This window comes from Ascaphus truei, chromosome 15 (genome assembly GCF_040206685.1).
Source record: "Ascaphus truei isolate aAscTru1 chromosome 15, aAscTru1.hap1, whole genome shotgun sequence".
In the NCBI taxonomy this organism is placed as follows: Eukaryota; Metazoa; Chordata; class Amphibia; order Anura; family Ascaphidae; genus Ascaphus; species Ascaphus truei.
In genome coordinates this window covers 27,630,298-27,657,455 of record NC_134497.1, presented here as the reverse complement: position 1 = coordinate 27,657,455, position 27,158 = coordinate 27,630,298, and the positions used below count along the sequence as shown (strand labels likewise).

Here is a 27,158-nt window from a genome sequence, read left to right as displayed (position 1 = left end):
GCAAGGAACTCCCCCGTGGTGCTCCTCTCTGTACACTCATTCCAGATAGATACACGAGAGGGTTTCTGGCTGAACTCATCTTTATTGACACGGCAGGGCAGCTGCCCTCCACAAGGAGTATCTTCAGCCGCTCATCTCACCAGTGCTCCCTTTAGATAGGTATATCACCTAGATCAGGGATTCACTATTCCCGCAGGAATCACTGTCCTGTGCCAGGTCCCTGGACACAGCCTCCCATGGAGTTATTATATCATAACTGACAGAACTCTTCCTCTACTGGACTTGAACTTTCCAGCAACTCAACTTTAGAACACAGTGCTGTGCCTTATGTAAGCTTCTGATGCTGACACACCTCTGACATCACTAACCATGGAGTCAGAGCATGTGACCAGTCCCAGCCATACACAGGGCACTCCACCAGGGTGTGAGGGGAAACCTCCATAATTACTGCTGGCATGCCCACACTTACCAGGCCTTACTGCCAACAGGAGAGATGACTGTAGGCATTTTACATGACCGCTACATATATATATATATATAAAAAGTTGCACATGGTAATAAATTATTTATTATCACGTCTTTTTTTAATTTTTAAATATTATAAAATGAATGATTGTTTGAAAGTTAATCTATACATATACACACACACACACACACAACTACCCACTGACACATACGCACAGCATTCCGGTGACACACGCACTCATTGATAGACACACACACACACACACACACACACACCTTCCAAGCCTGTCGCTCACAGCACGGACCCATACACACAAAAAGTGTGCATCACGTGCACGAGCGTTCGCACAGGCGCGCGCCAACTATAAGACAAGCCTTAGTTGTATTACAGCCTCAGGGGTTATGTCATATCCAGGTTACCTCCTTCTTATCAACATTGGCCAAAAGGGAGGAACTGAAGCAGCTTCACTGAGATATATTAACGACAAGAGGAGTATACACATCTACATGCAGAAGAAACTATCTTTCCCTAGCACAGTGCCAGGGAAATGTTACTGTCTTGTTTCTAATCTACACAGTATACGACACGTGATCCGTTTTGAAGTCTAAAAACTACAACTCCCATGATCCCCTTAGTGTGAGCATGCGCAGTAGGACACAGAGCTGTGACCTGGATGTAGTCAGTGTCTCCACTTCCGGGAAAGAGAAGATGAAGAAATAAAGTGGTGCAGGAAGCACACAGGAGCCTTTTCTGTAAGTAACTTACTTTGTATTCAAAGCATCAGAGCAGGTATATGCAAACACGTGGCGTTTCAGGACAGGCAGTCCTCTCCTCAGACCATACTGCAATAAAATACCTATTTACTTACACAAAGCGCTTAGCCTAAAAATACCTGTTGGGCAAACGTACCTAGTGTACTCATAAAGCTATACCTAAAAGGTGAAGGAAGTGACTGACCCCAAATACAGAGACCCCACGTGTATACATAATACTGACTGTGGGTTTGATCTTAATAACTTCTCCCAAAAATAAATGGGCAACTCTTATATCAACAAGTTGAAAGCATTGAAATTTAATCCCAATCAAAGGAGTGTAATAGATCAGTCCAAGATTTAAGAAATGGCAGCCTTAGGGACAAGACAGACAAGTCTTCCAAAACTTGTCAAATACAGAACTTGAACACACAAAGCAAATCACAGGTACAGAACAGTACAATACCAGTCCCGTATATGGTTATGAAAACCAGTCCTGTTAGCCACGTTGATGGCTTTAGAACTTCCTTTTCCACCAAACTGTGTTTGCTATGGATATAAAGGGGACAAATCATTGCGCAGCACCTTTGATTATGGGGCCTGCTTCACCCCGACAAGTGCCTACTTACAGGAATGAAGTTGATCACTGGCAAAAAAATGGGTATCTTTAATCCTCTCCTCTGCGCTTGATCAGGACCACACCTGCATTTGTTCTCCAAGATCTCCAACAATGCGTGATTCTCCCAAAATAAAGTGAAATAAAAAGTACCTAGTGTAGTACTGATTAAAACATTTATTAATACACACAGATATAAAAAAAACACACAGTGTGTCTGCACGTGTTGCAAGACACAAATTGCAGCCGTGTCTTGAGCCTCCTGAGTGGTGTCCGGCAGCTGGGATCAGTCTTGCACTGCTCTCCACCGTTCGCGACTCCTCACACTGTCTCTTGATGACATCACTGCCGGGCGCCAAACTCCTGGTGCCTCTGCTCACGGACAGGGATAGCTCCATTCTACGAGTTTCGTGACGTACTTCGTCAGTGGTAATGAGCTCTATAGTCGTACACAACTTTTATAGAGCCTGGTTAGACAACCTATTTAACCCTTTCAGAGTTTTTCTTGAAAAATCCATACTGGGTAATCCTTGTGGTTACAATATAAAATCCCAGCTGCCGGACACCACTCAGGAGGCTCAAGCAGCAGCAGCAGCAGCAGCAGCAGCAGCAGCAGCAGCAGCAATTTGTGTCATGCAACACGTGCAGACACACTATGAGTGAAACTAACAAGTATATATACCCCCTAAGGTTTACAAAATCCACTTCATACCCATCACCTGTGTTTACAGTCGGGCAGCCACTGCAGCCTCAGTACTTCCTGGTTGACGTCTGACGTCATCGCAGCGTCATATGATGCTGATGATGTCACGTCACCAAGCAACCTGGAAAACCAATAACAAAATAATCAAACACGGACAGCTCAGCACACTTGCTGAATTGTGGAGAAGTCAAATTGCATAAATTAAGCTGCGTCCATAGATAGTCAGACCGCGCGGACGCATCTGTACACTGAGCGATCAGACTGCCTAAAGGCAGTGATAGCGTCTATATGGCGTGCGCGCGATGTACGAGACATCACTTAAAACTGTTTTCTCGTGTGGTCACGTGAGCGGTTCGCCCAATGAGGGCGAACCAGCTCCGTGGCCTCACTGGCCCGCCCATAGACACGCCCCCGGACGGCGCACCTGCTTTCCCTCAGCCTCTGCGCGCCTCCACAAGGCTGCAGTATGGACGCAGCCTCTCACTTAAGTAACAGTAAATTGAAGCAACATGTATGCACTATATTGGTGCCATAAAGGATATTTAATGACTATTAATTATTCTGAAGAGCTGGGAGCAGCCGTGCTGATATTTTCTTTCTTAGATGATTTTTCTGCGAAAACGAAAGGGTTAAAGCTGAAAAGGAGCAAGTTAAAAGATGGTTCAATGTTATGAGCTTACAGTCAAAAGCTGCATTATTACACATTTATCTGTGCATAACAAGGCAATCTACAAACCATTAGGGATATATAGATTAAAAGACATAACTCCTATTATAGATAGTGTTGAAACAGAGGCACCTAAGCTAGATAATAATAATAATAATTGAGTAGACTTAAGTGGGATACACAGAATAGTAGAATCCATAGCAGTCGTGGGCCAGAGTGACAGAGATTTAAACCTGTATCTCTGGTATATCCACCCGTATATATCTGGGTTGATAGTAGAGACTGACCTTACCCCAGGAACCAGTTTAGTTTGTCACAATACTTACTTCGACATGGAGATTCTGCTGCTGGAGAAGCCCCATGAGACAGGACCAGGGCTTAGGAGCGAGCACACGTCAGTGGAACGCATATGAATATAAATATATCTAACACACAAAAAAGACAAAGACAATCCCCTTAATAGCACTCTAAATTACACCAACAAAAAAATAAAAAGGAAAAATATAGCTCAAAAGAATCAAATGCTTTGCCGAGATTGAAAATGAACAGATTTTTAATTTGTAAATACAGCAAGACACACTAACTTAAAAACATAGACATACTGAAGACAGCCAAAATAATATCTGTGAAAAGTGACTATATATCAAGGAATACTGTGTACCAAACAAAAAACTAAAGTGTATCTGAATAATAATAAATATGTATCTGTATATATACTAATTAATGATACTAAAGAAGTTTAATAAGACAAAGATTAAAGAAAATACATATATATATATATATATATATATTACCCACTGGTATAGATGCCTGATTCTATGATGTAAAATACAAATCACAGCATTGGAATAAATATATAATCAAAAAACAACCAAGGGAAAAGAAAAAAAAGGGAGGGAGGCATACAGGGGAGATCAAAAAATAAGTCTCACACCCTGAACAGTATTACCCAAAAAAAGGGGATTGAAACACTGACTACTGATGCAGCAAAGAATTAACACATAATAGCTATGATAAACATATGAGCAAACAGAAGCAGAACATATAAAGCACACAATAGTGTGAATCACTGCAAGGACAAGTGATGCCAAAACAGCGGAGAGAGATAATACTCAGCTGTAGCTCAATAGCAGGAGGCATCAGTCCATGATAAGAAAGTCAGCAGTGTTGCATCGGTTGCTCAGAATAGAGTAGGGAAATCCATTTTGCTGCATAAGTTCAGTGGTAAAGTCACAACAGGAAAAAATCACATGAAGGCTGTCTTCAGTTAACACTCAACTAGTTTCACCCGTCGGTGGGCTTCTTCCCAGAGTGATAAAACTACAGTGAAGGCATTCTAGTATATATAGGAGTAGGAATAATTAGCTACAGCTTTGCTCTAAAATCCCCATCCAATTAGGATCTCAGGCAGAGATTGCTGGCATCACATGCAACAGTGCAGGTAATATTTGTGTTGAGCAACACACCTTTTTGTGTGTTTTGTTTATACTTGCTTCTCTTAGCTTATGGTTTGTTATATTTGTGTTGAGCAACACACCTTTTTGTGTGTTTTGTTTATACTTGCTTCTCTTAGCTTATGGTTTGTTATATTTGTGTTGAGCAACACACCTTTTTGTGTGTTTTGAATATAAATATATGTTCCACTGACTGCATTACAAAGTGATTTATTGAACCCTCGAGCTGTATCTTCGCCGATTGATCAGAGGAGATCGGATTGATCGGCAACTTAGCTAATCACTTGTCAGTTTTGGGATTGCATTGATGCGCATATCGAAGGGTAACATATATTTTATTTATTTTTTAAAGGCAATTTGAACTGCTGCTTTAAATCCAACCTAGCGGCGGGAAACATGAAATCACTTGGTGTACAAGACTTCCTTGAAAAGGATGAAATCACCATTTAACCCTTTGGGTGCCCTTTTGATGTAGCTGCTATGTCACCGTGTCTGGCCCCATGATGTAATAGCTACGTCATAGTAATCCTGCTGGTTTTCCTAGGGGATATGACATTCTGTGCTCCTGTGCAGGGCAGGACGGATCTATCACCATGTGGGATAGAAGGGAGGGGGTCTCGCCGTCCGTTCTGTCCGTGAGGGAGCGATCACGTGACCTCTCCGTCACTCAAGGGGTTAATATAACTATTTTACTTATTTGTGTATTGTGATAGAAATCTTGTTCTGTATTTCTCCAGGAACATGTATGTGTTTGACTAATAACATTATAATGACTTTTTCTATGGAAGTGTTATATTTTTTGTTTGCTAAATGGGTTTTTTAACTTGAAAAATCGCTACATTTAACGTTTTAAATTTTTTATTTTTTTAAAGGTTTTGTTGTTGTTAGTGTTTTTAAAAGATTTACTGGTATGAATATATGTACATGCTTTGCATGTACCGCACTTATAGGTGCCCTGTATTTTCTGTGGAAGCCAAGTTTGGAATTGAGACTTGTTTTGGAAATGGCTATGAAAGAACGTGTCTTTCAAGTTTTTTGATCTCTTTGGTACCATTGTTGGAAATGGCTTTTACACTTAACGAAGGTCTTTATCCTCCAAGAGGATGTGCCAGTACTTCCTGTAGATGGATTTAATCTGATTCCATTGGGCACTATAGGTACCAATATACCTGATGGTTTTTTCCATATCCATTTTCCTCTTTCAATGTAGTAGTTCTTCCCTATTTGTTTTTTCTGCGTTCTTATAGGCTTTTTTTTACATGTGTTTTACTGTAGCCTCTAGTGAGAAATTTGTTCTTCATTGTTTCTGTTTGTGAATGAAAGTCCACTAGATTGGAGCAGTTCCTCCTAATACGGATGAGTGGTGCCGGGTGATGGCTGTCTGCCCTTAAATAACTGTTGGTTGCTGTTTTTTTTGCATGTGATACCGTGTTGATGGTACCATCTTCATTAATTGAAATTTTTATCACTGACTTCACATGTCAATTGTAGATTATGCTCATTGGAGTTAAGAATTTCCACAAAGGTGTTGAATAATTTTTTGCTGCCCTTCCATAATATCAAAATATCATCTATGTAGCGAATCCACATAGTGATATTATCCGTGAAGCTTGTCATATTCTCATTGAACACACTATTCTCCTCCCACCAACCCAGGTACAGGTTAGTATATGTTGGGGCACAGGTTGTCCCCACTGCAGTTCCCTGTACCTGGAGGTAGAGTTTGTTGTTAAAAGTAAAGTGGTTATGGGTTAGGACAAAAGATTAAAGGTCGCACATGAACTCGTTATGTTTGAGGTATCTGATGCCACGAGTGGAAAGGAAAGAGGCTACAGCTTTTAAGCCCACTTGGTGCTGAATACAGGCATACCCCACATTAACGTACGCAATGGGACCAGAGCATGTATGTAAAGCGAAAATGTACTTAAAGTGAAGCACCACCTTTTCTCCACTTATCGATGCATGTACTGTACTGCAATCGTCATATACGTGCAGAACTGATGTAAATAAGGCATTTGTAACAGGCTATATAGTCTCCCCGCTTGCGCACACCTTCGTTACAGGTAGGGAGCCGGTATTGCTGTTCAGGACGTGCTGACTGGCGCATGCGTGAGCTGCCGTTTGCCTATTGAGCGAGATGTACTTACTCGCGAGTGTACTTAAAGTGAGTGTACTTAAACTGGGGTATACCTGTACTTGTATAAAGTGACTCAACGTCCATACTGCATAAAATTGTGTTTGTATCAACAGTTATTCCTTCTAGGCGTTTCAAAACATCCCAAGTATCTTGTACATATGAAGGCAAAGATCTTACAAATGTTCTCAAAACTTTATCTATATAGACACTTGGGCCCTCTGTGAGGTTCCCAATGCCCGATACAATTGGGCGGCCCGGTGGATGTAGGGGGTCTTTATGCACCTTCGGTAAACTATAGAAGGTTGCCATTTTGGGGAATGGATTATACATAAATTTGTGTTCCTGCTCGGATATTACTGAGTCTTCCAGTCCTTGATCTAAAAGGGTTTTTAATTCCCACCCGCCATTCAAGCGCGCTCGCTGCCTCGCCTGCCAGGATACCTAAAAGCTCCAGCTTGAGCAGGCGGGCCTGAGCAGCAGCGCGGAGGAGTGCGGCTGGAGGCACCATGTCCGAGGCCTAAGAGTTTGTACAATCAGCCTTTTCTCCTTGATAGCTATCCTAAGCACTACTTTTCCCCCCACACAAGTCTTTCCCCGTCTTAGGAACGCAGGGCCACACTTTTCAAAGCCTTATTTAACCAGAGGCAGCTGTTGACATTATGGATAGGGTGACCAGATTTTCAAAATGAAAAACCGGGACACATTAAAAAAATTATTTATAAAACAAATTACATCACGTGACACACCTCGTTGCCATGACGAGACACTGACGTCAGGCGGTGACATGTTGCTATGACAATGTGACAACACGTGATGCCTCAGCGCCGTAATGCGTCTCGTTATGTCAACTTGATGTCACGGAGCGTCTCGTTGTTATGGCAATGTGCGTTACGTGACGTCGCGCAGCCATGTTGACCGCATTTGGAGGGGAGGATACAGACAAAGGCAAGAAAAATATATTATAAAAAGATCTAAAACAAAATTATATCCGGGTTAGCCTTCAATAGAAGGTGGCAACCCTGGCTGCACTGTGTGTTTCTGTATATAGAGGTGGGCCCTGCAGTGTGTTTGTGTACAGAAGTTGCTGCTGCAGTGTGTGTTTGTGTGTGTATAGAGGTGGGGGCTGCAGTGTGTGTTTGTGTGTATAGAGGTGGGGGCTGCAGGGTGTATTTGTGTGTATAGAGCTGGGGGCTGCAGTCTGTTTTGTGTGTATAGAGCTGGGGGCTGCAGTGTGTGTTTGTGTGTGTGTATAGAGGTGGGCACTGCAGTGTGTTTGTCTACAGGAGTGGGTGCTGCAGTGTTTGTATGTGTGTATAGAGGTGGGCCCTGCACTGTTTGTGTGTATAGAGGTGAGGGCTGCAGTGTTTGTGTGTATAGAGGTTGGGGCTTTGCTTGTGCCCTTCAACTCTTACTGCCAGGGCATATTTGGCCAGGAATGCCCAGTTCGGAGGGGATGATTACTACTTCCAAATGTATTTATTTCCAATTCTTAACATAACACAAACTCTCGTCTTCCCCTCTTCCCTTGCTTTATCGCTCTCTGCTCTCCCTCACCCCCTGGTTCTGTGTGCTCATATGCTAAGCTGCCAAGGTGCAAAGTTCTCACATGCCCAGAGCAGAACGAGAAGCCCCGTCTCTGCCAGGTTTCCAAAGTATTGGCAACTCCGTGATGGGGGGGAAGGAAATATTCCCACGGAGAAGATAAGCTGCACTAGTTAGGAATAGGAATGTTAACCATATAAGAACCTGTGCAGCCCATCAGGCAAGAGAGTCATCATGCTGTAACAGATTCACCTGAGATTCAATGTGTGGTCCAAGAATTCCAAGCTCTGAGTAAGTCCTCTAAGATTCTCAGAGGCCAAGTGTCCAGTTACAAGACTCCAGCAGGACGAAGCTACTTGAAGCAAAAGCTGCCTGGATTATTTTGTTGTTTGTTTTTCAACTAGGAAAGATTAGTTTTGAATCCCAGTTCGCAAAGTATATTTATTTTCGTTGTAATTGTAAACCAAGCTGTGTATGTTCATTTCTGTAAATAAATCACAATTTATTTTATCTCTTGCTTTGCCCAATCAAAGAATCTGGGTATTTTGGTGTTAAAAGTTCTGGTCTACCGTGACAGGCTTTTTTCTGGTGGCAGCGGCGGGATCTGATTGAGCCTATGGTATAGTATCCTGCGGGATCCTATAGCATAGAGGGAGACTCAGAAGTTGCAAACTCCCAAAGCAAGAGGTAGCATACACACGGTTTGCAAGAGTATGAAAAAATACAGCCACCCTTTGTCCCATAACTTTTTGCCTGCGGTTGAAACATGGACAAGCGAGCAGGACAATTCAGGACTTGGGATGGTGCCCGGATCGTTGTCCGGTGTGAGGGTTATGGCGTATCGACAGCTGGTCAGTCAAAGGTGCAACTGGAGGTGGATTTGAAACGGCATAAAGCAGGCATCGCTTATCCTGAGGGCATGGAGCCTGTCGCTGAAGGCACAGTGATCACACTACAGCTCGGGGTGCAGGAGGTTATTCCAGCCCCGGAAGGAGATGGACATGGGGAGGGAGGTTGTGCTCACCAGGATAGTGGTGAAGGACTGAGTCTTGGGGGTGCGGGAAGGATAGTCCCCGTGGCTACTGGACTCGCTAACCCTGGACTCACAGCACTTCTTGCCTCATGGGGGGAAAGAGCTACAGCCGATGAGAGAATTTGGATGCTGGCAGCTGTACATGGACAAGTGTCGCCTCACTCTGTCAACGGAGAGCAAGCTGTCCCCCAAGTGGATCACCATGAAGAAGATGATCCTGGCACTCGGGCTTTGCAAAAAGGAGATTTATTCACAGCCAAAAATCCAACGTTTCAACTGCACATGCAGTCTTTCTCATGGTGAGGGCTATCATATACACATAAAAACAAACATGTATGTATATATATATATATATATATATATATATATATATATATATATATATATATACACACACCCCTTACCTGACCTAAGTTTATGTGTTGTAGCTGATGATCCGGCGCGAAAATCGGACTCCACCGTGACGTCATGGGCGCAACACGTCGCACATACCTCTGTGTGCCCGGCGCATGTGTGCGGCTCAGTGTTGGCACACCACGCGCCTAAGTAGCCCTCCCCTCCATTGCCATAGTGACAAGATGCTAAAAAGTGCATCAGGTCACATGACAAAGCGCAGCACAACAAAGTACATATATGTTTATTTTTGTGTATATGATAGCCCTCACCTTGAGAAAGACTGCATGTGCAGTTGAAACGTTAGATTTTTGGCTGGAAATAAATGTCCTTTTTGCAAAGCCCGAGTGCCAGGATCATCTTCTTAATCGTGTTACTACATGGGACCTGCAGGACATTCCCTGATCCAGTTAGCACCGTCAATTGACTTTATTTGTACAAGTAAGATGTGTGCTAGATATATCTCCAGTGATTCCCCAAGTGGATCACCACAGTTTTAACAAGTTTGTCTGTGGCACTGACAAAATCGACGTTTTTTCCGAGGACTTTGAAACACAGTGTCTGAGACACCGGGTGCCAGAAGAGTGCTGAGAATGCACCCCTTGTTTTCTGGGACAGGTTTTTTAACTCTACAATTCGCTACATTTAACCTATTAAATATGCCATTGTTGTTGTTCACTTTCTTCCTAGGAGGGACTGCCCCTTTAAATACCATTTTCCTACTCTGCTTCAGTTTAAATAAATCCTGAGATTATAAACCCATAAGAGATTGTACAATCAGCCTTTTCTCCTTTATAGCTATCCTAAGCACTCCTATTCCTCTCACCCCACACAAGTCTTTCTCCGTCTTAGGAACGCAGGGCCACACTTTTCAAAGCCTTATTTACCCAGAGGCAGCTGTTGACATTATGGATAACTTTGGTTGCTGTCACCTACACTACTTTACCTAGTTTACTGGGCAGCTAATACCACATCTATATTCTCCAGACTATTACTCTGTGACTATTAACATCACTTATTGTCTTTCCAAATCCTTGCAAAACCTCCCGAAACTATTGAAGAAACAGAAATATTAATTTTATTTTTTCCCCAAACAGCTTGTTCAATTATTTCCCCTATATCCCCTCAAGAGAAGAGTTACCGGTCTCACATTGTTTCTCTTACTGTGTTTCTATTGCTTGTTTGTGTTCTGTTTCCCCCTTCCTCCCACACCCTTTATTTGCCTCCCAGGTACTGATCTGCAGCCATTTTCAAGAACATACAGAGAGAGATCTGCAGGTGGTTATTTTTCCTTATACACTTTGCCTCCTCTGTTTACCAAACACTAGATTCCCTTAAGTACAATAGCCTCAATTGCACTTTAACAGCCACTCAAGTAAATGGCAATGAGCATGTGATCACAGCAGCTCTTTGCACCTCTCCCCTCACTCCTGTCTTCTCCTCACAGCCTTGTTCAGCACCATTGCTGCCCATATGTAGCCTCAGGCTACAGCCCCAGTGGTCACTGCTGCACCCGCGACTGACTGCATGGCAGCGCGTGCACGGGTCCGCGATCTGGAGTCTATGTGGAGCAATGGGATGCTTGGGGGGGGGAGGGGGTAGGAGATGGGCAGCGGCGTGGCCATGACAGGGGAGAGTTTCAAGCCCAAACTGACATTGTTACCTCATTAGACTGTGGCTCAAGGCTTTTTCTATAGTCCAGTTTCCAAATCAGTCAAGGGCATGTTATAAGCTCAGGTTGCTAATGGAACACATTCCTGCTACAACACCTTGTTACATCAACCCCACTTTCTGTTTAGTTCCACCGGAAGAAACTCACCTTTGTGTTACTTGTGTCATCTTGTCAGGGACTTTTTAAATACAACAATGTTTTTTTATTATTTTTTAAGTAATAAAGTAGTCACTGGTTTGGCCTGTTGCTCCCATTCCTTTCAAACTGGGGGTACATAAAAGTGAGCCTTCGTATATACATTGCTCTCCATTAACTACTGTTATCCTCAAAAACTGTAGAGAAGAAAGAAAAGACAAGCCACATTATAAACAACTTGTATCTTTTTTCAGCTCTTCCTTTATAAAATAGACATTACTTTGAGACCTCACTAACTGTCTCAATTTTAGGTTTGTAAATTGTGTGACAAACGAGGAAGAACAGAACCTTGTGGCGTTGCAGTACCACAAGAAAAGCTACTACAGAACCTGCACAGACCTCCCCCCACACACACAGGTTCTGGTCTGGTTTGGAGATAAATATGGGAAAGAGCTTGGGATCAAGGGGGTGCGCTGTGGAAAAGTAACGCGCCAGCACAAGGTAATCAGGAATATGTGTGTTACGTGGTTTTTACATCTCTATTGTCTTATTACTGATGTTAAATTAAAAATAGTGATAGATCTTCATACACCATTACAGATCAACTATAACTTAATATCACTTAAAGGGCTGGGTAGATCAAGCTGTGGTAACCAAAAATGCCATATTACTTGCCCATAAAAGAAGTGCCTTTTTATCGTGCAATGAATCAGCGTTGTAGGGCCAAAAATAAAGCACTTATTATCTGACCCTTTAAAAGCATCAGATCCAATGCAAAACAGACATATTATATATTTATCGGAACAGGATGAACGGCAGAAATACCGCAAATATTTTATCACCTACGCCAGGCTGGCATTAGACCTGTCTTTCCTATATATATATATTATGGCCATTATATACATAGGCAAGATGAGCTACACCAACATGGAATAGATGATAAAATAGTTGTTAAAATACAGTACAGTACATATTAACCCCTTAGTAGTCCACGGGTCAACTAGTCATCGGTTTCCACAACTAGCTGACCACACAGGTTAATATAAACATGACATTACACTACCTACCCCTTTTTGTAACCTTTGTGACTAGTAAAGCATGGTTAGTTCTTGGTTTGTCCCGAATGCATAAACAAAACACTACAGCTCAGATGCAACAAATTCTGTTAAAGTGGAGTTAATATTGCACCCTGGGAAATAATAAACTAACGGGTGTTATTACCACAATTTTAAGGTGGTATATATCAAGATTGTGGCAATTATTTACTTGGTGCGATATTTGGGCCAGTCTCGCGATATGGGAATTAACGTGACCGTTAATAATGTGTTACCGCATTGGGTTAATATTTCTATCATAGGCTTCTGTAATGTCTATTATTACAGAAACCTATGATCAAAATAACATTAACCCGTTTCATGCCTGTGGTTCCAAGGTATACCACAGGCACCAAAGAGGTTAATACTTTATTTAAAAAAACATTGCCTAACCCTGTTGACCCCGTTAGTGGCCAGTAAAGCATTGCCATTCTAGTCGCTAAGGTAATTAAGGGGTTAACCCCTCTCACCACCATTTCTCCCCTCCTCCCTCCCACGAGAAGCCTAAACACCCTCCCCAGGAAAAACTATGTCATCACCAACATCCCCTACCTTCGCCCCTCTTCTAGACTAAAGCCCAATATCACTATTAGACAAATGTGTTTTTTAATATTTGCAAAAAATATATATACTGTATACACGTTTAAAACAAAACAAAAAAGAACATTCAAAATACATTTTACACACACAACCATTGATCATCACTGTGGATAACTAGGGCCTCTTAATGAGGGACCCAGATATCCACATTGGCGATTAAATGGAAACCCAGTAATAAACAAATACATCAATTATATTAAAATATATTAATAACCTCCCTCAGTGGCTGACCGCTAAGGTAATGAAGGGAGTTGGTAGATGTACCATGTAATGAATGCTTCCTTTTTTTGGAATCACATTCCATGATTGTGCATCATTTTTGTGTTTGCATTGTCCCCGCCACCATTGTATATGCATATATATGTTCAAATACAATAATTGTGCATTTGGTTCCTGATTTAACAATGGAGATTTAGCAGAAAGTTGGGTCATCCTATAACTATTAAGAGACCTGGTACATGGTGCTGTAACGGGAACACCCGGTGACTGATATGTGAGCTCCTAATGAGACACATATTCTATTCATGGTACAAACATTTTGTAATTATACCTTCACAACTGAAACTATCGACTTACTTGTTTGAACAAGGAAGCGCTTAAACAAGGTATAGTTTATTGAAGTATGGTTTACTGTTAGTATTTCTAAACTTCATAGTTGCTAGAATGAGCAGGATTGAAAATGCCACTCAATGCACATCTTGCCACATGTATGTGCACTTGGAGCAGCTGTTCCAAGGAGCATACCGCTGTGAGAAGTGTGAGCAGGTGGTCTCTTTAGAATCAGAGATTGCTGATCTGAAGAGGCAATTTGCAATATTGAGGGACATTGGCAATCTTGAAAGGGACTTAGAGCTCACTGAGCAGGCCCTTGCTTCGACTAGTGGTGCAGATGGTGGCGCTGTTAGTGAGGAGCAGGTAGGTAGCTTAGTTGCTGTTAGTGAGGAGCAGGTAGGTAGCTGGGTGACAGTTAGAAGGGGAAGCAGAGGCAATAGGGAAAGGCAGGTCGTTTCTGAGCTGACACATCCCAATAGATTTGCCATGTTGAGTGAAGATATTGGGAATGTTGGGGCAGAAATGGCAAGGCTGGGGGAGACTAATTCCTCTAGAAGCCAGGGGAATAGTTCCTCCAGCACAGTGGGGACTCAGGATGCTCAGATGCAAAAAAAGATTGTGGTGGTAGGGGATTCCATTATTAGGAAGGTAGATAGGGCAATCTGTTGCCGGGACCGCATGAACCGAACAATTTGTTGTCTCCCGGGTGCTCGGGTTCGGCACATTGCGGATCGGGTAGACAGATTGTTTGGGGGGGGGGGGGGGCTGGGATTGACCCGGCGGTCTTGGTACATGTTGGCACCAATGAAAAAGTTAGAGAAAGATGGAGGGTCCTAAAAAATGATTACAGGGATCTAGGCCAAAAGCTTAAGGCAAGGACCTCCAAGGTAGTATTTCCTGAAATACTACCTGTGCCATGCGCTTTGGCAGGGAGCCAGTCAGAGATCAGGGAGGTTAATGCTTGGCTAAGAAAGTGGTGTAGGAAGGAGGGGTTTGGGTTTTTAGAGCACTGGGACTCCTTTTCTGAGAGGTGCCATCTATATTCTAGGGACGGATTGCACCTCAATGAAGAGGGATCTTCTGTGCTAGGGGGGAGAATGCTAAAAAGGTTGGAGGAGATTTTAAACTAGAATGGAGGGGGGAGGGGAATGAAACAGATAGTGAACTAAATGGAATATATGAGGATACAAGGTGGTATGGAGGTAGAATGGGGGCAAGTGCAAGTTTGACAAGCAGTGAGATACCCATAGTAAATAGAGATAATACTGGAAAACTTCTAAAGACTAAACCAAGTGGGAGCAGAAAGGAAGGAGCAGATAAGATAATAGTACAGGCTGAAAAAAAACTTAAATGCATGCTTGCTAATGCAAGAAGCCTGACAGATAAAATGGGGGAGCTATAATTAATAGCTACAGGGGAGCAGTATGATATCATAGGCATTACTGAAACATGGTGGGATGAAGCTCATGACTGGACGGTTAATTTAGAGGGTTATTCTCTTTTTCGGAAGGATCGAACAAATAGAAGGGGAGGTGGAGTATGTCTATATGTTAAACCAGATCTAAAACCTATTATAAGGGATGATGTCTATGAAGGGAATGATGAAAATGTAGAGACCTTGTGGATAGAAATTAGCAGTGGAGGTAAAAGTATAAAGAAAATGTTTGTGGGAATATGCTATAAACCACCAAATATCTGTGAGATTGAGGAAGCTAAAATACTTTTGCAAATGGAGAAGGCATCAAAACTGGGTCATGTTTGCATAATGGGGGATTTTAATTCTCTAGACATAGACTGGGGCAATGAGATTAGCGTTACAACAAAAGGAAACAGGTTTTTGGTGGTGTTTAAAGATAATTATATGACCCAAATTATTGAGGAACCAACCAGGAGAGGGGCAGTTCTGGATTTGGTCATATCAAACAATGTAGAAGTAATAACAAATATTCAAGTCCTGGACCATTTGGGTAACAGTGATCATAACATGGTCTCATTTGAAATAAATTATCAAAAAATAGATTACTTGGGTTCAACAAAGACTTTAAACTTTAAAAAGGCAGATTTTAATAAACTGAGGTCTAATCTAGTAGTAATACAATGGGATGATGTTTTTGCAGGGGTAATAAGTATAAAAGAAATAAGTCAAAACCAATGTGGCTAAATAAACAGGTAGGGGAGGAAATGGACAAGAAGAGGAAGGCGTTTAGATTCTTTAAGTCAGAAGGGATAGAGACATCGTATCAGAATTATGAGGAATGTAACAAAAATTGCAAATGGGCAATTAAATGAGCAAAAATGGATAATGAAAAAAGGATTGCAATAGAAAGTTAGGTCAACCCTAAAAAGTTCTTTAAGTACCTTAATAACAAAAAAATGAGAAAAGAAAATATAGGACCCTTTCAGTGGGAGATGGGTAGGCAGATTATTGGAGATAAGGAAAAAGCAGAGGTATTAAACAAATTCGTGTCCTCTGTGTTTACCAGGGAAGAATCAAGTTCAATAGTAGCGCCACAGGAGGAAGCCACAACCTCCATATTAATGACCAATTGGTTAACTGAGGAAGTAGTTCATAAGCGACTTGAAAAAATTAAAGTAAATAAGGCACCTGGCCCCGATGGAATACATCCAAGAGTTCTCAAGGAGTTAAGCTCAGTAATAGCAAAACCATTATATTTAATATTCAAGGACTCCACTTCCACAGGCTCAGTACCACAAGATTGGTATAAAGCAGATGTGGTGCCTATATTTAAAAAGGGAGCTAGATCACACCCGGGGAATTACAGACCTGTAAGCCTGACTTCAATAGTAGGGAAACTACTTGAAGGTTTAATACGGGATAATATTCAGGAATACCTAATGGAAAACAAAATTATTAGTAATAGTCAGCATGGATTTATGAAGGATAGATCTTGCCAAACTAACCTTATTTGTTTCTTTGAGGAGGTAAGTAGGAATCTAGACCAGGGTAATGCAGTTGATGTGGTCTACTTAGATTTTGCAAAGGCTTTTGATACGGTTTCACACAAGAGTTTGGTGTACAAAATAAAGAAAGTTCGACTCAGTAATAATATATGCACCTGGATTGAAAACTGGTTAAAGGACAGACAACAGAGGGTTGTCATAAATGGAATTTTTTCAGGTTGGGTTAAAGTCGTGAGTGGAGAACCTCAAGGATCGGTACTGGGACCCCTGCTTTTTTACTTTTTTATTAATGACCTTGAGGTTGGGATCGAGAGCAAAGTCTCCATCTTTGTTGATGATACTAAATTGTGTAAGGTAATAGAATCAGAGCAGGATGTAATTTCTTTTCAGAAGGACTTGGAGAGACTGGAAACGTGGGGAGGTAAATGGCAAATGAGGTTTAATACAGATAAATGTAAGGTTATGCATTTGGGATACAAGAATAAAAAGGGGACTTACAAATTAAATGGAGATATATTGGGGGAATCCTTGATGGAGAAGGATTTAGGAGTGCTTGTAGACAGCAGGCTTAGCAATAGTGCCCAATGTCATGCAGTAGCTGCAAAGGCAAACAAGATCTTATCTTGTATCAAACGGGCAATGGATGGAAGGGAAATAAACATAATTATGCCCCTTTACAAAGCATTAGTAAGACCACACCTTGAATATGGAGTACAATTTTCGGCACCAATCCTAAGAAAAGACATTATGGAACTAGAGAGAGTGCAGAGAAGAGCCACCAAATTAATAAAAGGGATGGACAATCTAACTTATGAAGAGAGGCTAGCTAAATTAGATTTATTTACATTAGAAAAGAGGCGTCTAAGAGGGGATATGATAACTATATACAAATATATTCAGGGACAATACAAGGAGCTTTCAAAAGAACTATTCATCCCACGGGCAGTACAAAGGACTCGGGGCCATCCCTTAAGGTTGGAGGAAAGGAAATTTCACCAGCAACAAAGGAAAGGTTCTTTACAGTAAGGGCAGTTAAAATGTGGAATTCATTACCCATGGAGACTGTGATGGCAGATACAATAGACTTGTTCAAAAAAAGGTTGGACATCTTTTTAAATGGGAAAGGTATACCGAGATATACCAAATAAGTATACATGGGAAGGATGTTCATCCAGGGATTAATCCGATTGCCAATTCTTGGAGTCAGGAAGGAATTAATTTTTCCCCTTAATGGGGTTTTTTGTTTGCCTTCCTCTGGATCAATAAGTAAGTATAGATATAGAATAAAGTATCTGTTGTCAAAATTTATCATAGGTTGAACTTGATGGACGTACGTCTTTTTTCAACCTCATCTACTATGTAACTATGTAACTATGTAACAATCTATCAAAGGATTTGAAAGATGTCTGCCACTTTAATTGGTGGTTTTGCAGCTAGTGAGCCATTTTAAATCGTTAAATAATATGATCCACTTAAATGTATGATCCACTACATCTAGTCTCCCTGCCCATATGCTGCACATGTTATGCTACAGTAGACCCTTCATTTTTACAATGTACATCTACAGTTTACTTTCATCCTGAACTTTTTGTGATATGCCAACTTAACTCTCCTGCATGACCTTTTGTAAGACAGTTTGCGTAACAGTGACTTTTTTGTCTCGTCTAGTACAAGGACAATCACCAATAATCCACCCATGCCAACACTGCAAGGTTGCTTTTAGCAGTCAGGAGTACCTCCTCAAACATCTGAAGTTCAAACACCCAAATGAGAATATGGAAAAGATGAGGACAGAACAATCTTGCAACATTCCAATAAATATGACAGAAAATGCATCTTTCAACCAGTCAAAGCAATTAATAAACAATGTAACTGCTTCTCATACCAAAAGATATATATTAGCTGCTGCCACAGGAAAAGATCTTGGAGAACGTGGGAAGAGTACGACTTGGTTATCAGACCAAAATGCACAGAAGACAACACAGACCGGGGAGAGACCGCATGTATGTGGGAAGGGATTTAGGGACATATCCAGTCTGATGAGACACAAGAGGACACACACAGGGGAGAGACCACATGTATGTGGGGAATGTGGAAAGGGATTTAGGGACATGTTCAGTCTGATGATACACAAGAGGACACACACAGGGGAGAGACCACATGTATGTGGGGAATGTGGAAAGGGATTTAGTCAGTTATCCAGCCTGAACACACACACGATGACACACACAGGGGAGAGACCGTATGTATGTGGGGAATGTGGGAAGGGATTTTGTCGGTTATCCAATCTGAACATGCACAAGAGGACACACACAGGGGAGAGACCACATGTATGTGGGGAATGTGGAAAGGGTTTTAGTCAGTTATCCATCCTGAAAACACACACAAGGACACACACAGGGGAGAGACCGCATGTATGTGTGGAATGTGGGAAGAGATTTAGTGTGTCATCCAGCCTGGACAAACACATGAGGACACACACAGGGGAGAAACCGCATGTATGTGGGGAATGTGGGAAGGGATTTAGTCAGCTATCCCACCTGAACATACACAAGAGGACACACACAGGGGAGAGACCGCATGTATGTGGGGAATGTGGGAAGGGATTTAGTGTGTCATCCAGCCTGGACAAACACATGAGGACACACACAGGGGAAAGACCGCATGTATGTGGGCAATGTGGAGTGGGATTTAGTCAGTCATCCAACCTGGACAAACACTTGAGGACACACACAGGGGAGAGACCGTATGTATGTGGGGAATGTGGGAAGGGATTTAGTCAGTTATCCAATCTGAACATGCACAAGAGGACACACACAGGGGAGAGACCACATGTATGTAGGGAATGTGGGAAGGGATTTCATGCGCCATCACACCTGGACACACACAAGAGGACACACACAGGGGAGAGACCACATATATGTGGGGAATGTGGGAAGGGATTTAGTGTGTCACGCAGCCTGGACATACACAAGAGGACACACACAGGGGAGAGACCGCATGTATGTGGGGAATGTGGGAAGGCATTTAGTCAGTTATCCCACCTGAAGACACACAAGAGGACACACACAGGGGAGAGACCGTATGTATGTGGGGAATGTGGGAAGGGATTTAGTATCTTATCCCACCTGAACATACACAAGAGGATACACACAGGTGAGAGACCGCATGTATGTGGGGAATGTGGGATGGGATTTAGTGACTCTTACCAACTGATGAGACACAAGAGGACACACACAGGGGAGAGACCGCATGTATGTGGGGAATGTGGAAAGGGATTTAGTGACTTATCCCAACTGATGAGACACAAGAGGACACATACAGGGGAAAGACCGCATGTATGTGGGGAATGTGGGAAGGGATTTAGTGTGTCATCCAACCTGAACATACATAAGAGGACACACACAGGGGAAAGACCGCATATATGTAGGGAATGTGGGAAGGGATGTAGTGACTTAACCAGCATGAACTCACACATGAGGACACACACAGGGGAGAGACCGTATGTATGTGGGGAATGTGGGAAGGCATTTAGTCAGTTATCCCACCTGAACACACACAAGAAGACACACACAAGGGAGAGACCGCATGTATGTGGGGAATGTGGGAAGAGATTTAGTGACTTATCCAGCATGAACACACACAAGAAGACACACACAGGGGAGAGACCGCATGTATGTGGGGAATGTGGGAAGGGGTTTAGTCAGTTATCCCACCTGAACACACACAAGAAGACACACACAGGGGAGAGACCGTATTTATGTGAGCAATGTGGTAAGGGATTTAGTCAGTCATACAGCCTGAGGAATCATAAGAGGACACACACAGGGGAGAGACCGCATGTATGGAATGTGGGAAGAGATTTAGTGATTTATCCAGCCTTAGGAAACACAAGAGGACACACACAGGGGAGAGACCCATCTCTAAAGCCAGGCATGTTTAGGGATAAGCAGTGACTACGTCGCTCCCATACAGATGCAGCGGCTATTATTCGAACATTTCACAGGATGTATTCCTGGGCATACCCAGGTCATGCTGCATGATTACAGATAACAATAAAGCTCACCGCTCAACCGTAATATTCTTATAAGCGTAATTTACAAGTGGTGCAAAGGGGATATACACTACACAACCAAAAAGTTTCCAGTCTAAGAAGACCAGAACAAAAGTATCCCCAATGTTTACACTCTACTTATTTAAATCAAGAGTAAGTATCATCAGTAAATTAATTGCAAATGAATGGGCAGACTGATATAATTTCAGCCAGAGAGACTGGTCTATTTTCCTCAAATGAATCAAAAACAATAACATTTTATTAATCAATATACAATGTGAAAAATATATACAAAGTGATAATTAAAAACGTGGTGAGATGTGAAGGGTAGGAGCAGATGAGCACATTCATTGGTATATATACTCAAATCCTCTAAACCACAAATTATAAATTGCAGATTAATAATACTGTGAGTGTATTATGCAGAGGAAATGGTGTATGCTCTTTAGCAAAGCTCGAAGTGAGCGTGACCATACGGTAAGCAGGTACTACTCATTAAATCTGAGCTAAGTGGGAACACTATTTACAAAGCTAAACAATGTTTTATGTGTCACTCTGCCTTCACGCTGCGTATTGCAAAGTCCATACACAGGTGGACAATGACCTGAGTCCTTATGCACAGTGAGATAAAGACAGATTATGTCGATATATAGACCGCCAGTGACAATGTAAAGTCGAACACTGCTTGGAATCAAACATTAATGACACAGAGTTAGTAAGTATCAATTGCACAACATATATTCTGTCTACCCAATAAATCCATCGCTCAGATTATAGAGCATTACTCAGTAGCGGTAGACACTTTGTATTACACTTCCCTATGGTAGGAATATAGTGTTCAATACTCACAGCCTCATGCACTGTTAGTAATCAGCACATATCCCCTAGCTCGGTAAAGCCTTCACAATTGGAGAGGGCTCATACGTGGCGGAGGGACCCTGTGTAACAAGTAAAAAGTGACAACCGAATCAATATATCTGTGCAAGCAATGTCAATATGTATCAGACCGACTTTGCACATCTTAGCATATTTGCAACGGTAGCATCGCACTTAACAGGTAACAACCTAAACCGTCCGTTTGCGTAGGAAATGTCAGTATATCAAAGCCACACGGTGCATAATGGCTACAGTAGCACAGCAAAAGGCACATTGTAAACTTATTACATCCTCTGCTGTACTACCCGATTTCCAGCTCTTGGTTCAACTGCCTCCGAATCAGCTCTCAGCAACTGACATCACCGTCGTGACGTCTCTAAAACCTGATGCACGATTCACGTAGTACACCTATGCTTCTTCAGGGGCGTGAAGACCTAATATCCTGTCCCTTCTTAAATAGCCCATGCGGGCACGTATAGGATAATTCCTTAAACGTATTAACCCCTTAGGTCCCAATTCTTACTGTATTGATTGGGAGCATTATGAAAAGGGACAAAATAGTGCCATATTTCACTTAGAATTGTAATCTTATATTGTAGCAGATGTTCAATAAGAAAATAGAGAGCTAGTATATAATACATAGTACTTCACATGTCCTGAAATACTCGTCACTTCTGAGAAACTAGCAGAACTCCCAACAATAGGAGCAAAAGTGAAAATACCTTAACCACATAGGATAGAGCACACGTTAAAGGTCATAGATATATATATATATATATATGTATATATACAAATAGTAGTAGCTTAAATGAACCCGAGAACTAAATATCAATTGGTAACATAGACAAATGGAGATAGTGGTGGACTTGGTCCTTGAGATGGCATAGTCAAACTTGTCCCCGAACATCTTATGGTGTTTTGAATCTATAGAGTCAGAGTTTCAGTTGGTGGTGTTTTAGCATAGAGGTGGAACATTAGATGATATAATTATATGGGGATGTAGGAATAAACTAGTTCTAGTTGGACTGCCTCAAATGTCAATACGCTCCCTGTGGTTAATTAGTAGATGTGGGAAATAAATCCCAGATAGGTGCTACTAATATCTGGGTGATATTTGCATTATAGCATTAAAGTCCAGGAAAGAGTATAACTTCAAGAGAATACATGTGCAGTAACAGGCTTGAATGCTCACTCTGTAGCCATAGTGTGGAATATCTATGAAGTGGTAGGGAAGCCCCACAGTGAGTGTGTGAAATAAGCACTCAATGAAGAGAGCACACCCCACACCCACTAATGGAACAACACACCTCAATCCCTAGGCATGAGCAAATATAACGCCATACAATATATGAACTGGATAATAGTGAAACACAATCGGTTAACTCACGAATCATTAGGTCCTGGAAAGATGTAGCGTGCCTCCTTCCGGTAAAGGTCAATCCAAGTACAGAAAAATGGTGGAGCACTGCTAGAAAAAATGAAGGGCTGGAGGCTTGTGGCAGGTTAAAAATGCTTTAATCTATTGCATAAGTAGACCGGGCTACAAAAAGAGGTTCTGTAACGCGTTTTGCGCTGTCAAAGCGCTTTGACAGCGCGACACGCGTTAGAGAACCTCTCTTTTTGTAGCCCGGTCTACTTATGCAATAGATTAAAGCATTTTTAACCTGCCACAAGCCTCCAGCCCTTCATTTTTTCTAGCAATGCTCCACCATTTTTCTCTACCTGTGGTTAATTAGTTCTATATACCTGGATCCCCATAGAAACCCCTCTTTATTAAGAAATTACAACTGGTCCACGGATAGGTAATTCAGAAAAAGGGTGAATAGATAAAACCCTTGTTAAGACCGAGAGGGGACTGTTTTTATGTCAAAAATCCATCTGCACTCTGCTGAAGCAAATGCCGGTCCTAATCACCTTTCCGAAAGGGACATGCTAAATCCCAGTCAAGTGAAGCACTCGTGAGTCACCATTATGTGCTTCTATGGTATGTCTCGCAATAGGTTTATCTAGTGTATTACGCACCGATGCTATATGTTAAACGACTCTAATCTTGAAAGTTCTATGCGTCTTACCCACATAGAGTTTCCCACAGTCACAATTGACAACATATATTACCCTTTCATAAGACAATTTATAAAGTCTTTCATTTGGAAGTTCCGTGTGTGTTCTGATTTTGTGAAAGACTTTGTTGGGTCAATATGGGTGCATGAGCAGGAAAAAGATTGGTTGAAACAGTCAAATTCAGTAAGAAGCACCAATCAACTCACCAGGTAGATGCAAAAATTAAAAACTTTTATTATACTACTTGTTAAAAAACAAAAAACACTAAAGACAGGACAGGAACATTCTCCCACGTGTTTCAGGCTATACAGCCCTTTCTCAAGGAGTATGGTTGGAGCAAGACTGAAGGTAAGTTATATAGCCCCTTCTACGAACTCAAACGCACCTTAAAGTACTTGAGTGCATTAAACATGTTATGGCATCAATCAATGCAGCATATGGCATATCACATTGTCACAAGGTTGTCGCTTGATTTAATTAAATCTAATTTTATATCATTGTATATACAGTTGTGTGAAAAAGAAAGTACAGCCTCTTTGAATTCTATGGTTTTACATATCAGGACATAATAACAATCATCTGTTTCTTAGTAGGTCTAAAAATTAGGTACAGCAGGGCCCCGCTTCTCTGCGATACGCTAATACGGCGGCAGCGGGAAGGGGGCTGCCATCTTGATTTGTAACTCGCTCATGTGCAGAATAGGTGGGTGCGCCCGGTGTGCACACGCAGACTGCAGGTTGCGCGTGCATACCATAGGTTGCACATGCGCAGAACGGCAAAAATGCCGGTTTGCGCATGCGCAGAAGTGAAAATCGCCGGATCCGCTTTCCGGCGATTTTCAGTATACGGCGGGCCTCTGGAACGGAACCCGCCGTATACCAGGGGCCCTGCTATAAATACAACCTCAGATGAACAACAACACATGACATATTACACTGTCAGGATTTATTTATCTATTTATTTATTTATTTATTTAAATAATGCCAAAATAGAGAAGCCATGTGTGAAAAACTAAGTATACCTTATGATTCAATAGCTTGTAGATGTGATACGTAGCTCACCACAAGAGACCAGGAGAATGGTCATTCATAGCCGGATCAGGAGAGGAGAGGTGCAAACTCCAAGAGAGATGCAGGGTCAGGCAACAAGAGTTCAACAGGCAAGGTCACAGGTACTGGAATGCAGCAAGGCATGGTGTCACACTAGACTATGCTCTGCAAAGAGTGTATGCAGCAGGAAGGTATATAAAGGAAGAACCTCCAATAGCCAGCCAGGACGGAACTAGGTAGTAGACTCCTATAGGCTGCTGGTGCACAGAGGTGTGCCCTATGATGCAGCCTAATCAGGGATGGGGGGGAAACCGATCGTGCGCGTCACGGAAGTCAGAGGGCAGAGCCTGAGGTGTGCGGCACTTCCACGCTGGTCCTGTATATCATTAGAGTGAATGGGGGCGGAACCGATCGTGCGCTGATCTGCGCGTGTCACGGAGATAAGGGGTCGGAGCCTGAGACGCGCGTCTCTCCCATGCCAGCCCTGTCTATCATTATAGCGGAGGTGGAGCTTGGAGGCTGGACAAGCGCACCAGTCGTACGTCAGAGCGGGGATGGCGGAGACGAAACCCGCGGGCAGACGATCAAGCCAGGCAAGATTCGTGCAAGCGTAACGGGGCCACGAGACAGCGCATCCAGTGTGCCAGTCACGGGAGTATTATTGAGGTGAGGAGACAGTCTGCGACTGCCAGGATGGCGAATGCTCACAGTAGAACCACCTTCAGCAGCAATAACTTGAAGTAATTTTTTTCTGTATGACTTTATCAGTTTCACATGATTGTGGAAGAATTTTGGCCGACTCTTCTTTACAACGTTGCTTCAGTTCATTGAGGTTTGTGGGCATTTGTTTATGCACAGCTCTCTTAAGGTGCTGCCACAGCATCTCAATCGAGTTGAGGTCTGGACTTTGTCTGGGCCATTGCAACACCTTGATTCTTTTCTTTTTCAGCCATTCTGTTGTAGATTTGCTGGTGTGCTTGGGATCATTGTCCTGTTGCATGACCGAATTTCGGCCAAGCTTTAGCTGTCTGACAGATGGCCTCACATTTGACTCTAGAATACTTTGGTATACAGAGGAGATCATGGTCGACTCAATGACTGCAAGGTTCCCAGGTCTTGTGGCTGCAAAACAAGCCCAAATCATCACCCCTCCACCACCGTGCTTGACAGTTGGTATGAGGTGTTTGTGCTGATATGCTGCGTTTGGTTTTCGCCAAACGTGGAGCTGTGCATTATGGCCAAACATCTCCACTTTGATCTCGTCTGTACAAAGGACATTGTTCCAGAAGTCTTGTGGTTTATTCAGATGCAACTTTGCAAACCTAAGCCGTGCTGCCATGTTCTTTTTAGAGAGAAGAGGCTTTCTCCTGGCAACCCTTCCAAACAAACCATACTTGTTCAGTCTTTTTCTAATTGTACTCTCATGAACTTTAACATTTAACATGCTAACTGAGGCATATAGAGTCTGAGATGAATCTCTTTGTTTTTTTGCAATTTCTCTGAGCATTGCACGGCCTGACCTTGGGGTGAATGTGCTTGAACATCCTGGGAAGATTGGCAACTGTCTTGAATGTTTTCCACTTTTGAATAATCTTTCTCACTGTAGAATGATGGACTTTAAATTGTTTGGAAATTGCCCTATTGCTACGCCGGTGCTGCCCGCAGACCAGACCCGTCCCCTGTGCTGAGGGGGAAAGCAAAGGGAGCGTGTCCGGACTGTGGTGTTTAGCATTGCCAGGGCAGATGTATGTAAGGTGGACAATACTTGCCGGTACCGGGTGTAGTAGTAGAATAGTAGTTGCCTTGCTGAGGTCAGGGAGTGGGGAGATGAGGGTCGAAGTCCAAGCCGTGATCGTGGGATGCCAGAATATACGTAGTCAGAGGAGAGCCGAGGTCGGGAGCCAAATGGGGTAGTCGTACGAGCCGCGTCAGAACCTGTAGAATCACCAAGAGAACACAAGGTAACTTCCATACAGAGACTATGTTGAGCAATGAGTGATAGCCCAGAGAGGCATGATAAAGCTGGGCTGGCCAATTAGGGATGGAGGTGGAAGAGGAGGACTGCAGGGAGCCTTCCAGTATTGGTGTTGACGATACAGCCTAGGTGAGCACTGATAGAACTCTGAGTGAGCCCGCACGGTGTATGGGGGCAGAGCCTTACTGCAGGGGTAGTAGCTGAAGAATGGCTGCTGGGCGCGTGCTCTGTAAGTTGCATGTGCATGTGTTCAGCGTCGGAGTGGGACTCACGTGTGCGTGCGGGACAGAGGGCCTGCGCCTCCCACTGAGAAGGTGGGGGAGCGGGAGCCCCGCTGGAGGGAGCAACCCTGTGGCGACGGAGACACAGATGGCCCGCGGATGTGGAAGCAAGTAGGCAGGAGTT

General features: G+C 42.7%; 2 protein-coding genes across 4 annotated transcripts in view; both read left to right on the top strand.

Annotated features, from left to right (window-relative positions):
• The window catches only part of LOC142466734 (uncharacterized), a 455,555-nt gene that overhangs the window by 63,602 nt on the left and 364,795 nt on the right, over window positions 1-27,158 (top strand). The window lies entirely within an intron of this gene.
• On the top strand, window positions 1,155-20,817 carry LOC142466727 (uncharacterized). 3 transcript variants are annotated; one of them, XM_075572065.1, is made up of 4 exons: window positions 1,169-1,218; window positions 10,994-11,041; window positions 11,882-12,071; window positions 18,407-20,817. In XM_075572065.1, the coding sequence occupies exon 4, from the start codon at window positions 18,514-18,516 to the stop codon at window positions 20,692-20,694; it is 2,181 nt and encodes a 726-aa protein (XP_075428180.1). In that variant the 5' UTR covers window positions 1,169-1,218; window positions 10,994-11,041; window positions 11,882-12,071; window positions 18,407-18,513; the 3' UTR covers window positions 20,695-20,817. The 3 variants fall into 3 exon arrangements, with proteins under 3 accessions (XP_075428179.1, XP_075428181.1, XP_075428180.1); XM_075572064.1 differs by lacking the exon at window positions 10,994-11,041 and having other exon boundaries at window positions 1,155-1,218; XM_075572066.1 differs by lacking the exons at window positions 10,994-11,041; window positions 11,882-12,071 and having other exon boundaries at window positions 1,155-1,218.